The following is a 15987-nucleotide window of genomic DNA, read 5'->3' on the forward strand; positions in this document are numbered from 1 at the left end:
AGCATTTATCTATTTATCATGCAGCCCAATTTAATTAATCCCCAAAGTGAGCTGGAGAATTAAATGGTAGCTTCCATGTGGGTCATCCAAGTAGATTGGCTGGTAGAACGCAATGCTGCAGCATTCCCTCCTGCTGAAACCATTTAAAGCTTCAATTTCTTTTCAAATGACCAAAATCTACCAACCACTTGCCAAGGCAAAATTTCACAGTTTAGGGTATATTTTTCCAGCAATATACTAATATTTAATATTATCTTATTATGTTTAATATATGACAAAACGAAAATAAAGACACTACAAAACACCCTAAACCACTCTTTCTTGATAAAATTATAAGTTTGAAAGCATAAAAAATAACTCTAATTCCTAGAGTTATCACACCCCCAATCTTAATTCATTGCTCATCCTGAGTGATGACACTAACGTACCTAAGAACACAACCCAAACAACACAACAAAAATACAAAATTCACACGGACACAAACACAACAAACAAATGGAACCAATTCTTTCAAAGGTCATGCCAAAGTAGGGGACAAAGCTCTTAAATCAATTATGCAAATGATAACTCAAATGTGCTCACAAACCAAATTCCTCAAGTGTTAAAATGCTAACAAAACCAAGATTTGAATGTTATTCCGGTGAGTGTATGAATAGTCCTCTCCAATCCATCCCAAATCCCTAGATCAAGTTAAGCAACAATCCTAAGGTTCAATTTATGCTTTCATATGTTGAACTCGGTAACCCCTCTCCACTAATGTAGTTAGCTTAGCAATCTAGATCAATAGGTCTTTATTTTTGGTTGTAAGGTAGGCTAGGCTAAAGGTATGGATGAAATGGACATTTGTAAGCTAAAACCTCAACCTAGTTTGCCTTGGACCTCACAAACATATTGCCCCTCTTTTTTTTTCTTCTTTCAATAAAATGAACCCTCAAACTCACCCAATAATTCTAATTTTCCCACTTCTTTGAATACACAACATATGCTCAATTATTACAACTACAAACTATATAAAACAACTTATTTATTTACAACACACTTTTTTATTATTATTATTATTATTTTGTATATATATTTTTTTCTGATTTTTTTTTTTTGAATAATGAAAATAAAATAACAAAAGGATTCTTAACTAAATAAAAACTGAGCATATGGATGTATATGAATAACATTGATAAACAAGAAGATGATACCCCAATTTTTACTCCCCAAACTCACACAAAATTGTTTCCAAGACAAACTAAGCCTAAGGTTTGGTAGAGAAGAAAAAAGAGATAATCACAAAGGAGTGGGCTATTTAATTTCATAGGTGATAATAAAAAAATAGGCCATTAAGCTAAAGATGGGTTAACTAGGGATAATATTCAACAAGGTAGGCTTGTAAGGCTCAAACGATCCAACGAAATTGCCTAAATCCTCTCTAAATTGCTAAGCCTCCTAGGATTTCGCCTCAAGGGAATTATCGAACCAATTCTAAAAACTTGAACCTTCATGCAACCTCAACTTTTCTAAGGACTTTGGAATTTTCAAGGTTGAACTATGTGCATTGATTTGGATTCACACTTTCACTAAAGTTCAGTTAGCATAAAAAATTTAAGTACTAAAGGCTCATTCACACACAAAAGCTATCATTTTTTTTTTGAATTGTTATCATCGAGCAACCCCTAAACTTTGGCACAACACTACATTCATTGATTCCATTTACCTCTAGACTCTAGACTCTAGACAAACTACACTTAAACCACACATAGAAATTAAGAAAATAACATAAAGTAAAACAAAAACAACAATCAAACACACTCCCCCCCAAACTTAAAGGAAAGCAATGTCCTCATTGCTGCCAAACACTAACAACAAAAATGACAATAAACAAAACAGAACAGAAAACAAAGAGCAAAATAAACAAAGCAAAACAACAGAAAGTGCATTAACAAAAGGGGTCAAGAGAGACTCCCTCACACACTAGTCGCTGCTCGCAGCAGCTTCCTCATCAGAATCATCGCTCTCTTGACTGCCAAACACGTCATGAGGGTCCAGAATATACTCGGGGAACGGAAACCAAGTGCGCAAGGCGTAAAGAAATTGTCTCTCTAGCGCATCCTGAAAGGATTCATCTCGCACCTTAGCATACTTCCAATAGGCATGCTGATGGGCATAGATGGTATGCATCAGGTCCATCACTTGAGTGTTAGATGGACCAACACTAGGGGCCGAACTGGAGGAGGCTGGCGCTGAAGTAAAGTGACTACTCAGATGAAGGAGTTTCTGAATGCAAGCAAGGCTAATGTCTTTATGGCGACTGGGACCAACAGAAGACAAGGGCACCCCTGCCTCCAAACATAAGTTAGAGATCAAGCATGGCAAGAATAAGTCTCCAGCACGTTTCTGCGAGCGCTCCTTGATTTGTTGCTCAAGTATGTGCCCCACATTGATTGTTTTTCCAACCATCAAACAGTAAAGGAGCAGAGAGCGCGAGAACGACAAGTAGGTGGTATGGGTTGTAGGTATGAAGCTGTACCAAATGAAATAAAACCAAACCGAAGCAGCGGGGGTCAAATCGCCATGTTTGCACTTATGAGCTCCTTCTTGAAGAGTTTTCCACTTGCTGCCAGGAGCAGCGATGATGTTCAGTACTTGGGATCTCAATCCCTGGTCCTCATTATCTAAGAATGTTGAATAGTCATCTTCCATATCTTCTAATCTGAACAGTTGGTTAATGGCGGCAATAGAGAACGGGACAATCTATTCGCGCACCATAACAGTCACTTGGTCTGATGAAATCAGACTAGCATAGAACTCGTGAACCACTTCTTCATCGGGATTGGCTTGTTGTTGACAAAAAGTTGTCCAATTTTTCTGAGCTATCACATTGGCGACATAATCTAGCAAGGCTTCGGAATTAGAGCTAGAAACCCAAAAACCTCTTTCACACAGCAACTGTTTAGTGGAAAACAAATCATGGAAGCGTTGCTCAGCTTCATCATAGTGGAATTTATTAGGTTATCGAGCCTTGGCAACCTTGGAACCTTTAGCTTTCGACATGATAACGACAATGAAACACAACAAAAACCCAACAAAATATCACCACAGCTCTGGAACTTTACCAAGAATGCCACAAAATTTCAACCCCACCTTCCAATCAGTAATAAACCAGCCTATAATCTCAAGGAGACTCAACCCAAATAATCTCCTCCCAAAACAAAATTCTTCTTAGCAGATCACAGCATATTATAATAGAAAATCAGCAGCGCAAAGTACCAAAATCCATGAGAAGTACACAATAATTTCAGCCAAGTGATTGTAAGCCAAAAATTGAAGGGAGGACACCTGAAATATAGATGGCTGAACTGTGTGCGTGGATACTCGAGTGGTCGTCGGGGCTAGGTGGTGTGTGGGTTATGTGGGTCGCTGGGTCACTACTTGGAGGTCGAGGTCGAGGGTTTGAGTCCATGGTGGATGGTATGAGTTGGGTGCGTGAGAGAGAGAGATGCGTGGCCGTGAGTTCGTGGTGCCTGGGAGGATTTCTGGGTTGGTTGCTTTGGGTTCATGGGCTAGGGGGATGAAGATGGGGTTTGGGTCATGAGATCAGGTGGGTTACGGGGTGGCGCGGTTGTGGGTTTTGTGGTGGCTAGGAGGCACGACCGTGGGTTCGTGGTGGTTTGGCGATGGGTGGTGAGGCAGAGGCCGTGGGTTTTCTGGGTCGTGGTGGCTGGTTTGGGCGCTGGGGTGGGTCGACTGGGTGGCTCGGAGGCGCGGAGGTAGAAGATGGCTGGGGTGGTGGGCTCGGCCGTGGGTTCGTGGTGGTTTGGCGATGGGTGGTGAGGCGGAGGCCGTGGGTTGTGGCTGGAAGTGATGGTGAAACTAGGGATATGTAAAAGAATTAATTTTTTTATTATGGGGTAATTTCTAAACTTTCCCAATTTTCTCAAAAAGTCTCAGAGCTTAAAATTTCCCAGAATTTCACCTATCTCCGATGCTACATCATTTTTGCAGCATTACTTCTAGACCTTCCAAAATCAACTTATTTGCAAACCAGCCATAAACATCACCAAGTCCTGACCTGAAACATGTCCAAATATGCTGCAATTGACCATTAAAACTACCTGAATCCTCACAGCCACCCCAGAACATGAATTTATTCAAATCCGCAACATAGACCGTGAAGGAAAAAGGTGAAAAACAAGACAAAAACAGAATACTATAGATATATAATTAGTTTGCTGCTCTCCAAATATAGCTTTAAGCACAGCAGCTCAAGAACATGATTTTTCAAGGGTCAACTAAGGTGAGTGAGGTCTTGTTGCGCTTAACCTCACCACCCCAATAGTGTTTCAACCTCTGCCCATTGACCTTGAATTCACCTCCTTCATTTCCTCTCAACTCCACAGCCCCATGAGGATACACCTTAGTAATAGTAAACGTCCCAGACCACCTAGACTTGAGCTTCCCAGGAAACAACTTGAGTCTAGAATTGAATAATAAAACTTGCTGCCCTTCCTCAAATGAACGGGGTTGGATATGCTTGTCATGCCACCTCTTGGTCTTTTCCTTATAAAGCTTTGCATTCTCATATGAAAACAGCCGCATTTCTTCTAGCTCATCAAGTTGTAACATTCTTTTCTCCCCCGCAAGTTGCAAATCTAGATTGAGTTGTTGGAGTGCCTAATAAGCTCTATGTTCAAGTTCTACTGGCAAGTGACATGCTTTTCCAAACACTAAACAGTAAGGAGACATCCCCAATGGAGTTTTAAATGTCGTTCGATAGGCCCACAAAGCATCATCCAACCTCTTAGACCAATCCTTGCAATTCGGATTCACCACCTTTTAAAGCACACCCTTTATTTCTCTATTAGACAATTCCGCTTGGCCATTGGTTTGAGGATGGTATGTCGTAGCCACCTTATGCTTCACACTAGCCAATAAACTAGCCAACACCTTGTTTACAAAATGGGTTCCCTCATCACTTATGATAGCCCTTGGGATGCTAAATCTAGTGAAAATATGTTTGTGTAAAAACCTCATGACCACCTTGGAATCATTAGTCGGATAGGCAGCGGCTTCAACCCACTTAGAAACATAATCAATAGCCACCAAGATATACAATTTTCCATATGAAGGTGGGAAGGGGCCCATGAAATCAATGCCCCACACGTCAAACAAATCAACCTCAAGGATACTAGTAAGAGGCATCTCGTTTCTCCTTGAGATGTTTCCTACCCTTAACTCCTAATGTTCTTCACTAAATTAGGAGGTGGTAGCTTCTCAATAACTTCAATTTTTGCCTTATCAACTTCAATCCCTTACTTAGATACCTTATGCCCCAAAACAATACCTTTTAACCATAAAGTGACACTTTTCCCAGTTAAGGACTAGGTTTGTCTCTTCACATCTCTTCAACACCTTAGACAAGTTACTCAGACAATCATCATAAGAATCACCGAAGACTGAAAAATCATCCATGAACACCTCTAGAAAATGCTCAACCATATCAGTAAAGATCGCCATCATACATCGCTGAAATGCCGCATGAGCATTGCATAAACCGAAGGGCATTCTTCTAAATGCAAAGGTACCATAGGGGCAAGTGAATGTAGTCTTGTGCTGATCTTTTAGGGCCACTACTATCTGATTGTAACCAGAGTACCCATCAAGGAAGCAATAGTACTCTCTCCCAGCAAGTCTATCTAGCATCTGATCAATGAAAGGAAGAGGGAAATGATCCTTCCTAGTGGCCTTGTTTAACTTCCTATAGTCCATGCAAATTCTCCATCCAGTCACTGTTCTAGTAGGAATCAACTCATTGTCTTCATTCTTCACCACTGTGATCCCACCCTTCTTAGGTACACACTGCATAGGACTCGCCCATGACCTGTCAGAGATAGGATAAATAATGCCAGCATCCAGCCACTTGATGATTTCTTTCTTCACTACTTCCTTCATGATAGGATTTAGCCTTCTCTGCCCTTCAATAGTCCATTTTTATTGTTTTCTAACAGAATCTTATGCATACATAGAGAAGGACTAATACCCTTTATGTCTGCAATGGTCCACCCAATGGCCTTTTTGAACTGTCTCAATACTTCGAGCAACTTTTCTTCTTGATCATGGTTCAACTCCGCTGAAATAATAATAGGTAAAGTGGATGATGGACCCAAGTAGGCATATCGCAAATGCGATGGCAAAACTTTCAGCTCCAACTCAGGTGGCTCTTCAATGGATGGTTTAGGAGCCTTGAACTCCCTAGATGACAACGCCAATGAATCAAATCGGTTTCTTGTTTTTAACCCTTGAGAATTAGCCTCCAACCAAGCTAAGTACTCCTCCTCATCTTCCTTATTGTGTGAATTGAACAACAATAACCTCTCTAATGGATCACCAACATTACTCATCTCAAATTCCCTTGATGCCAAAGAATCTACCACTAAAACCACTGAGCATTCCTCCACTCCATTAGGAAATCTCATAGCTTTAAAAACATTAAAAGTCACCTTTTCATCTTGGACCCTCATAGTCAGCTCTCCCTTCTGCACATCTATTAAAGTTCTTCCTGTCGCAAGAAACGGCCTCCCCAAGATAATGGGCACCTCTCTGTCTGCCTCATAGTCTAACACAATAAAATCAGTAGGGAATATGAATTTGTCTACCCTTACCAATACATCTTCAATCTTCCCATCCGGATGAGCAAGAGATCTATCTGCTAATTGAAGAGTAACTGTAGTAGGCCTAACTTCTCCAATCCCCAATTGCTTGAAAATAGACATTGGCATCAAGTTAATGCTTGCACCCAAATCGCATAAAGCCATGCCACAATAAAAATTACCAATGGTGCAGGGAATGGCGAAACTCCCAGGATCTTTCATCTTTGGTGGCAGCTTGTTTTGCAAGAATGAGCTACACTCCTTGGTAAGAGTCACTGTCTTAAATTCCCCCCAATCTTCTCTTCTTTGTAAGGATATCTTTCATGAACTTCACATAGTTGGGCATTTTCTCTAGGGCTTCGACAAGGGGATTGTTAATATGTAGCTGCCTCAAGATGTCTAGGAACTTTTTAAATTGAGAGTCCAACTTTTGTTTCTGAAAACGTTGGGGAAATGGAGGTGGTCGCCTTGTACTCGAGCTACCTGGGAACTGATGTTGTGGCATTCCTGCAACATTCTGGGCAGAGGAAGATTTTTCCACACTAGGAATTTCAGCGTCTTTTTGAATTTCCTCATTTATTTGGATTGAAGAGGGCTCACCCTCATGCCCAGAGTTGGCCTTGGAATTCTCCAACTCCTTCCCACTTCTCAAAGTGACGGCTTTACAATGTTCTTTGCTCCCATTTCTTGGATTCTTGGTGTCACATGGTAATGCACCATGGGGTCTATTTCTAAGCTCATTAGCTAGCTGCCCAACTTGGTTTTCTAAGTTTCTCAATGATGCAGCTTGGATTTGGATCATGGCTTCATTCTTCACTATATACTCCTTCAACATGTTCTCAAGAGAGCTAGATTGCATTGCTTGTTGTTGTGGCCTTTGTTGTGGTGCTTGTGGGGGATAACCCGGTGGGAAATTTGGTCTTGGAGGCATAGAAGAATTGCTAGGGCCAGCCCCTTGATTACTCCACGAGAAGTTGGGATGTTGCCTCCATGATGGGTTGTAGGAATTAGAATAAGGGCTATTCCTATTTTGGTTCCCCATGTAACACACAGCTGCTGGATTGGAAGGACAGTTGTCAAAAGTATGGCCCTCACCACAATACACACAAGAAATGTTCTCCATAGGTCCCATTTGTGTCCCCATGGTCTGCCCCATTGACTGATTCATTCCCATATTCATTATCTTGAGCATATTAGAAATAGAGGAGACTTGGGCTGCCAAAGAAGTGATGGCATCTACATCATGAATACCAGCCACCTTTCTACCTGTAGACAATCTAGAAGTGGGCCACTGATAGTTGTTGTTGGATATCCTTTCAAGTATTTCAAATGCCTCATTATAGGACTTAGCAAGAAGAGCCCCGTTCGCTGAAGCATCAACCACCATTCTAGTGTGGGCATTTAGACCATTATAAAATGTCTCCATCTGGATGCAATGAGGAATGCCATGATGAGGGCATTTGCACAACAACTCCTTAAACCACTCCCATGCCTCATATAAAGATTCTTCATCAAGCTGCTTAAATGAAGTAATCTCATTGCGGAGCTTGGCATTCTTAGTGGGAGGAAAATACTTCATCAAAAACCGCTCAGCCAACTCTTGCCAAGTACTCACAGAATCAGATGGCAAAAAGTTCAACCAAGCTCTGGGTCTGTATCTCAAGGAGTATGGGAACAACTTTAGTCTCAATGCATCCTCTGTCACGCCGGGCAGCTTGAAAGAGTCACTTACTTCAATGAACAAGCGAAGGTGAAGGTGAGGATCCTCTGTTGGCATCCCACTAAACTGACCCATAGTTTGAAGCATCTGGAACATGACTGGCTTCAATTTAAACTATGCTGCCTGAATTTCTAGTCTAACGATGCCTGGATTGAGCTCATTGAAGAGGAGGAGAGCATATTGCCTAATCGCACGATCTTTGTCATCAGCCACAATAACTGCATTTTGCCCATTGTTGGCAGCCACTCCCCCTTGAGCTACTCGATCTTGAGCAACTCCTGCTATATTTACTGGTGGATCATGAGCGACTCCTGATAGATTTTCTTCTTTCTGGGCAGCTCCCTGTTGAGCCCCTTGCTCAGCACCATCACTACTAATTCCCTTTTTTACTTTTGTATTCTTCACCTTCTTCTAAAGGTTCGCTCGATTTCTAGATCAATGGGAAGTAGTTCAGGGTCTTGACTCTTGTTCATACACTGTATAAACCTGAAATTGCACAAGAATCACCCAAGTTAGTACAAAAACAGTTGAAACCAAATTGCGATATACTTAACTTCACAATAAATGACTTTAAACAATCCCCAACAACGGCGCCAAAAACTTGTTGTGCAAAATTTAATGTGAGTGCAAGTGTACATTGTCAACAAGTAATAAGGTGATAAGAACCCAATATCGTATCCACAAGGATTTTTTTAAGCTTAAAATTATGAAATTAAAGTTTAGCAAAATGATTAAAAATAAAAGAACCAAACTCAAATTAAATTGGAAGTTGATTTTTTTATATGCAATTAAAAATAACTAACAGTTGAATTTAAAATCTAAATTAATGGGATGCAATATGAAAATCAGTTGATAATGAAATGGTAAGCTAGGATAATTAATTCCCCCTATTTTGCAATTACTGGAAGCAATGCTATGAAAATGTTGTGGCGCACTGACAGTTTACTAATCAAGAATTCTAATCAAGTCCATAAGTTTCTGTCGAAATCAAATAGGTTTAACTCTCTAATTAAATTACTTATGTCTAAGTTAATTTAATTTCAAGAATTTCATATAAAGCACCAATTCTATTAGATTATGCAAGGCAAAGATATATGTCTATACCCTCACAAAATTAAAATCAAAGAAATTAATCTTGCACCATTCAATTCTTTTGTCCAATAATTAAAATCCTTTTCAGCAATCTTAATTGTTTCAATCATTTACTAAAGGTGATCAAGCAATAGTAAATATTAAGCATGAAAATTACTTGAATGAATAAACATCAATTAGCATTAAGCATCAATAGCAAGGTTCCACAATTGCATAACAAGGTTTCTTAATTACCCTAACTTTAAGATAATTAGTTCATAACTGTAAACATAAAGTAACCTAACTGGTAATCATCCATAATCAAAATAAATGCAACAAAGAAAAAAAAAGAATTAAGTTCCAAGAGAGAAGGGAAAGAAAAACAAGCCAAGAATATTAAGGAGTGTCCCCCAAATAGCCCTTCTCTTTTTGTCTTCTTCCTTAAAATCCTCTCTCTATCTTTCCTTCTTTCCTCTTTTAATGGCTGCCAAAATGGGTGTTCTTCTCTTGCACAGGTGACTGGGACTTGTTTCTTTCTATCAGCCATATATCCCTAATTGGAAAAGAAGACTCTCTTTTCTCTAGGTCACTTGCTCCTCTATAGGTCACGTGGGCCTCTCCTTTCTTTCTTCTTTTGTTCCCTTTTTTGTCCTCTTTTCCATAAATGGGTCCAAGGAAAAATGAAGCCCAATAAGCATTCCCCCCAAACTCATGTTCTTGAGAAGGTTAATCATTGAAAAAACTTGAGCAGTCAAAGTTGTCAATGCATCAACTTCAAGTATACCAGCCACTTTTTGACTTCTTGAGGCTCTAACATTGGACCATTGATAATTGTTGCTAGCTATCCTCTCCAAAATCTCATAGGCTTCATTATAGGACTTAGAGAGAATAGCCCCATCGGCTGAAGCATTTAACACCATACGAGTGGAAGAATTGAGCCCATTGTAGAAAGTTTCCATTTGTATACAATGCAGGATCCCATGGTAGGGGCACTTTCTCAATAACTCCTTGAATCTCTCCCAAGCTTCACAGAATGATTCATCTTCCAGCTGCTGAAATGATATGATTTCATTGCGAAACTTGGCATTTTTGGTAGGGGGAAAGTACTTCATCAAGAATTTTTCAGCCAACTCATTCCATGTAGTCACCGAGTCGGGAAGAAGGGTGTTGAGCCAAGCTTTAGCTCGATCCCTCAAAGAGAAAGGGTACAATTTCAACCTTAGGACCTCATCAGCCATTCCTTGTAGCTTGAAGGAATCACTCACCTCCAAAAATGAACGAAGATGAAGATGAGGATCCTCAGTAGGCAGCCCACTAAATTGACCCACTGTTTGCAACATTTGGAACATAACGGGCTTTAACTCAAATTGGGGTGCATGAATTTCAGGCCTAACAATGCCTGGATTGAGCTCATTAAACATGGAGGCATCATACTCCCTTATGGCTCTCTCTCTATCATCACCCATAGCAATTGTGTTAGTGACATTATTAGCACCCTCAACCCCTTCAACCTCTTCAACCATATTATGGCGATTTTGAGCCCGTTGTTCCCTTAGTCTTCTTCTAATTGTTCTTTCAATTTCAGGGTCAATAGGAGCTAGTTCAATGTCTTCTTGCTCATTCATATAGTAAATCACTTGAGAAAACACAAGAGAAAGCAACCAAAGTCAGCTCAACAAAGAAAAAATAAATTGCAAGTAATTGATTTTACAAGAATTTCTAATTTCAATCACCGGCAATGGCGCCAAAAACTTGTTGTTATCAATTTAATATTTGATTTTAAATATGCAAGTGCACGTAATCACACAAGTAATATAATGATAAGCAAATCGTCTCCACAGGGATTGCAAATTAGAAAAAAAAATAAGCAAAACAATTACTAAACAATTTTAAGAAATTAAAAATCAAGTGGGTTGTTTATAGGCTAAGCAAAATATTAAAATAAAATGGAAATACTGAAATTAAAAACTGAACTGAACAAGAAAATTGAGAGAAATATATGGATTGCAAAATGGACTTGAATTATTGAATTCCCCTATATTATTCATCCTGAACAAATTGTGGATAGATTGCTGCAGCAATATTCTAGCAAAACTCCCAGGTTAACAAGAATTCATTTAAACACTCATAAAACTTTCCCAAATTTTATGAAATTAATTCTTCTACCTAATTAAACATATTCCTATGCAAAATCAGATTTAAGAATGCAAATCAAAGTTTAATTCTCAAAAGTTACACAAGGCAAATAACATATCCCTATGTTACTTACTAACATAACCTAACGTAGATTATGACTTGTGTCATCCAAGTTCTTCCCATTACATTTAATATTTCCAGCATTAAACATAATTAAATAACTTGCCATTGCTAGCCAAACAACAACAAGAAATTAATATAAGCACACTTGAATGAACAAATGAGATTTTACTAAAATAAAGTGCAAGAAATTTATAGACCATAACATTGGGTTCATCAACAATTCAAGCCACCAAAAAATTAGTTCATGGCTGAGTTCATAAACATTAATTCACAATCAAAACAACCCATAATATTCAGATTTAGAATCCAACTCAGAAATTAATAAAATAAAGTTTAGGAAAAGAAGAAAGAACAAATCCAAAATGATGCTTGAGCTTTCTTTGTTTGTTCTCCTTCTTCCTTGTTGATATTCTGAGTTCTTCTCCTTTCTTTTTCTGGTTTTTCTTTTCCAAAAATGGTTGTTGCCTACTTCATACGGCTGGAACCTCTTTTGGTGTATGTCAGGTTTTCTCCTCCCTTTCCCCAAAAGTACCATATTGCCCCTTTTTCTCCAATAACATGAAGTCCTCCTTTCTTCTGATTTTTTTGTCCTTTTCTCCAATATGCTGACTAGTTCTTTCAGCCCTTGCCACCTCAGCCAAAATGTTAGCTCACCCATTGACTGCCACACATACCATGTGCCCCAAAATCTGCCTGATCAAAATGCTTCAGGTTTGCTGCAGCAAACCTGAATATTCAGCCATCAACAACATAATTTCATCAAAATAGATTCATATGCTAGCTCATACATTTGTGCAAATATTTATCCATGAAATCATTATCTTTAACCCAATAGCTATTAAAACTAAAAAAATAATTAAACTTAATTAAGATAATGAAAACATCAAGGTTAGCTACAAAAGCTAAAATTAAACTAACATCACCCATGATTTTTTTCACAATTATAAGTTCAAAAGCACATGAAATAACTCTTTATTCAAGAGTTATCAGTAACCCAGCTGGTAATCATCCATAATCAAAATAAATGCAACAAAGAAAAAAATAATTAAGTTCCACAAGAGAAGGGAAAGAAAAACAGGCCAAGAATATTAAGGAGTGTCCCCCAAATAGCCCTTCTCTTTTTGTCTTCTTCCTTAAAATCCTCTCTCTCTCTTTCCTTCTTTCCTCTTTTAATGGCTGCCAAAATGGGTGTTCTTCTCTTGCATAGGCGATTGGGACTTGTTTCTGTCTATCAGCGGTATATCCCTAATTGGAAAAGAAGACTCTCTTTTCTCTAGGTCACTTGCTCATCTATGGGTCACGTGGGCCTCTCCTTTCTTTCTTCTTTTGTTCCCTTTTTTGTCCTCTTTTCCATAAATGGGTCCAAGGAAAAATGAAGCCCAATAAGCATTTATCTATTTATCATGCAGCCCAATTTAATTAATCCCCAAAGTGAGCTGGAGAATTAAATGGTAGCTTCCATGTGGGTCATCCAAGTAGATTGGCTGGCAGAACGTAATGCTGCCGCAATGCTGCAGCATTCCCTCCTGTTGAAACCATTTAAAGCTTCAATTTCTTTCCAAGTGACCAAAATCTACCAACCACCTGCCAAGGCAAAATTTCACAGTTTAGGATATATTTTTCCAGCAATGTACTAATATTTAATATTATCTTATTATATTTAATATATGACAAAACGAAAATAAAGACACTACAAAACACCCTAAACCATTATTTCTTGATAAAATAATAATTTTGAAAGCATAAAAAATAACTCTAATTCCTAGAGTTATCATCAATCCATAATGGATTGATAACTGCTGACTATTCCCACCGTTTAACAAATGTCAAAACATAACATTCAATATATTAAACAATCTATCACTGAGTTGTAGGAATACTTGTCTCATGTCCTCTTTTCTAGTAAAAGAATAAATGGACATTATTATTTAGATTATTTTGTAAACTAAAGTATTTAAGCTTCTTTTCTATATTAGTCGCTTGAGACAGAGCCAGAGGATTGTTCTTTCAATCTTTATAGACTTGTATGTATAGAATATCCTTGGCTTTTCTAAATCCAATATTTAGAAACGTTCAGCTAACCATTTCTTTCATATTGATGACATTTTTACATCATTCTCAATGATTAGAACGTTGTCAATATTAAGAATAATAATCACAACAGAATCTTTCTAGTCGAGATCTTCAAATGATTTTGTCGTGTTAGCCATTCAGTAAAGACTACTTAGACATCCATTTAAATTAATCTCATAATCCATGCATTGAGCAGTGGATAAGAGTATGTAAAAAAATTTAAGTTTGGTTATAGTAGAAGATATCTATTCAAGTAATAAATTCGTCTTTCTGTTCATAGCTTTAGGCTATTAACCTATCTTTGAAAAGTCTGAACTTTCCTCTATTATCCTCTTCATCTTGAATATCATGTTTCAAACTGAAGTTCAATAAACTTTAGTTGGATGTTCAAGAATCCAAATGTCATAGAATTCCAAATGCCATTTCTAGAGTCATGGTGTTTGAACCATTGTTTTCTGTAAAAACTTTTTCATTTCATATACTAGTATGTGAATGAAGTACAGTTAGATTTTAACTATCTTTACATTTGTAATGGAGTAGTTACAAACTAACACTCCCACTACAGCAATGCTTTATAGAATTTGTGATATTCTTTGGTTTTATCATTGTTAATTATCAGTAACTTGCTTACTTGACTTGCAGCCATTATTTCTAGTACAACTTAACTAGAAAATACAGTGATTCTAATAATCATGCTTCATTAAAGAAGCATTTAAAGAGATACAAACTCTTTTGTAATCTTTTATGATTATTAAACTATTTCACTAAATGACTCCATGGAAAATTTTCAATTCATTCACATAACCACTTGTGAATCCTAACTTCTAAGTCTTTGATGTTGTACAATCAAACATGTACAGAGTATAACAAGTGTTGAAATTATAGAAATAATAAAGACGATAATGATTACTCATTATCTATTTAATCTTATCTAATATGATTAAAGTCCATTTCGAAAATACTAATTTTACTTAGCATTCTAGTTGTATTTGAGTTGGGTTTGAATTCCAAGTTCACATGCAAATTACTTGAATTCCAAATTCAAGCTTTAGACTTCCTTTTGATCAGATCAAACAAGTCTCTAAGTGACTTTACTTTGAATGTTGAATGAAAATTTCTATAAATTTTCTTTGCATTAATCAAAGTTAAACATGTCTAAAATAAATGTCAATCAATATTGACTTACTATTTATTATCTCTTTTAGCTTCGAACATTAAAAGATTCAACATACATCTCTATGTATTAACTAAACGATTATGTGATTTTTGAGCCTTTATTAGAGAAAGGTCTTTTGGTTAACTTTAATTAACAAACTATATAAACAGGGAGAAAACCAATGAATGGTAGCAATAAAAGACTGTCTTTTATTTATTTTATGTGTCTAACTAATTACAAGTCAATCTAAAAAATAATTCACATATATGTTTTACCGTAATTTTTAAAAATCCAAATTGGATCGGTCGGTTGTTGGATGGGGGTCCAGCATCCAATAAAAATTGGCCGAGCCGATCCAATAATCATCCAATTGCATATATGCTTCTAATTTAGATGAATTTGTGTGGTATATTTCTAAATTATTATAACTAAATAGTGTTTTCATTGGATGAGTAATTTGTGTGTTTTATAATTGAAATATACATGAAAATTAGATTTAAAAAGACTATAAATGATTGGATGGATCTGATCTGATCCAATAAATAACCAGGGGATGCATCCAATGGATGGAACCGATCCAATCCAATTATCCATTGGATCGGATCGAATCGGATTGATTGACTCAATTCAATTGGATTGGATTGGTTGTAAAAATCCAACATCCAATTGATAATTGGATTGGATTAGATGGGCGTAAATCCATTGGATGTGATCCAATGAACACCCCTACCGCTGCCAATGGAGCAATGAAGGAGCTGAGCTTTTTGGCAAATAGTCTCTCTAGCTGTGCACACCCGATCAAAGGCTCCTTGGCTTCTTTTTTGGAGGCTTTAGCTGGCGGATATAAGCCCCTATTTCGTGGATGGAAGCATTACCTTCCTCCAGTCGAGCATTGAAATGCTCCAGCATGACATTGTACCTCTCAAGCAACTCCCCCTCATAGTGCTCAGGGTACACAAGTAGGTGAGGAGGACTTGACATCTCTATTGGGATAAGTGTATCCTGTAACTCTGGGACTTCAGCTACGCTAGGAAATTCAACAGGGTTAATGCTCCACACAACTACAGTGC

General features: G+C 37.7%; 2 protein-coding genes and 2 non-coding genes across 4 annotated transcripts; 2 read left to right on the forward strand and 2 right to left on the reverse strand.

The window, feature by feature from the left end:
- Window positions 1-5948: 5948 nt before the first annotated feature.
- On the reverse strand, window positions 5949-6860 carry LOC133785064 (uncharacterized). The gene has a single exon (XM_062224326.1). The coding sequence runs from the start codon at window positions 6858-6860 to the stop codon at window positions 5949-5951; it is 912 nt and encodes a 303-aa protein (XP_062080310.1).
- A 58-nt stretch (window positions 6861-6918) lies between these two features.
- Window positions 6919-8433, reverse strand: LOC133785065 (uncharacterized). The gene has a single exon (XM_062224328.1). The coding sequence runs from the start codon at window positions 8431-8433 to the stop codon at window positions 6919-6921; it is 1515 nt and encodes a 504-aa protein (XP_062080312.1).
- LOC133787232 (small nucleolar RNA R71) lies at window positions 8081-8187 on the forward strand. Its single transcript, XR_009872264.1, has one exon. It is a non-coding gene; the product is annotated as a small nucleolar RNA R71 (small nucleolar RNA).
- A 1971-nt stretch (window positions 8434-10404) lies between the features above and the next one.
- On the forward strand, window positions 10405-10511 carry LOC133787670 (small nucleolar RNA R71). The gene has a single exon (XR_009872676.1). It is a non-coding gene; the product is annotated as a small nucleolar RNA R71 (small nucleolar RNA).
- The last annotated feature ends 5476 nt before the right edge of the window (window positions 10512-15987 follow it).

This window comes from Humulus lupulus, chromosome 6, assembly GCF_963169125.1.
Source record: "Humulus lupulus chromosome 6, drHumLupu1.1, whole genome shotgun sequence".
Classification (NCBI taxonomy): Eukaryota; Viridiplantae; Streptophyta; class Magnoliopsida; order Rosales; family Cannabaceae; genus Humulus; species Humulus lupulus.

What these genes read in the sequence shown, in the direction of transcription:
- LOC133785065 (XM_062224328.1), bottom strand. Translation starts at nt 8,433, where the DNA reads ATGGGTCAGTTTAGTGGGATGCCAACAGAGGATCCTCACCTTCACCTT.
- LOC133785064 (XM_062224326.1), bottom strand. Translation starts at nt 6,860, where the DNA reads ATGAAAGATCCTGGGAGTTTCGCCATTCCCTGCACCATTGGTAATTTT.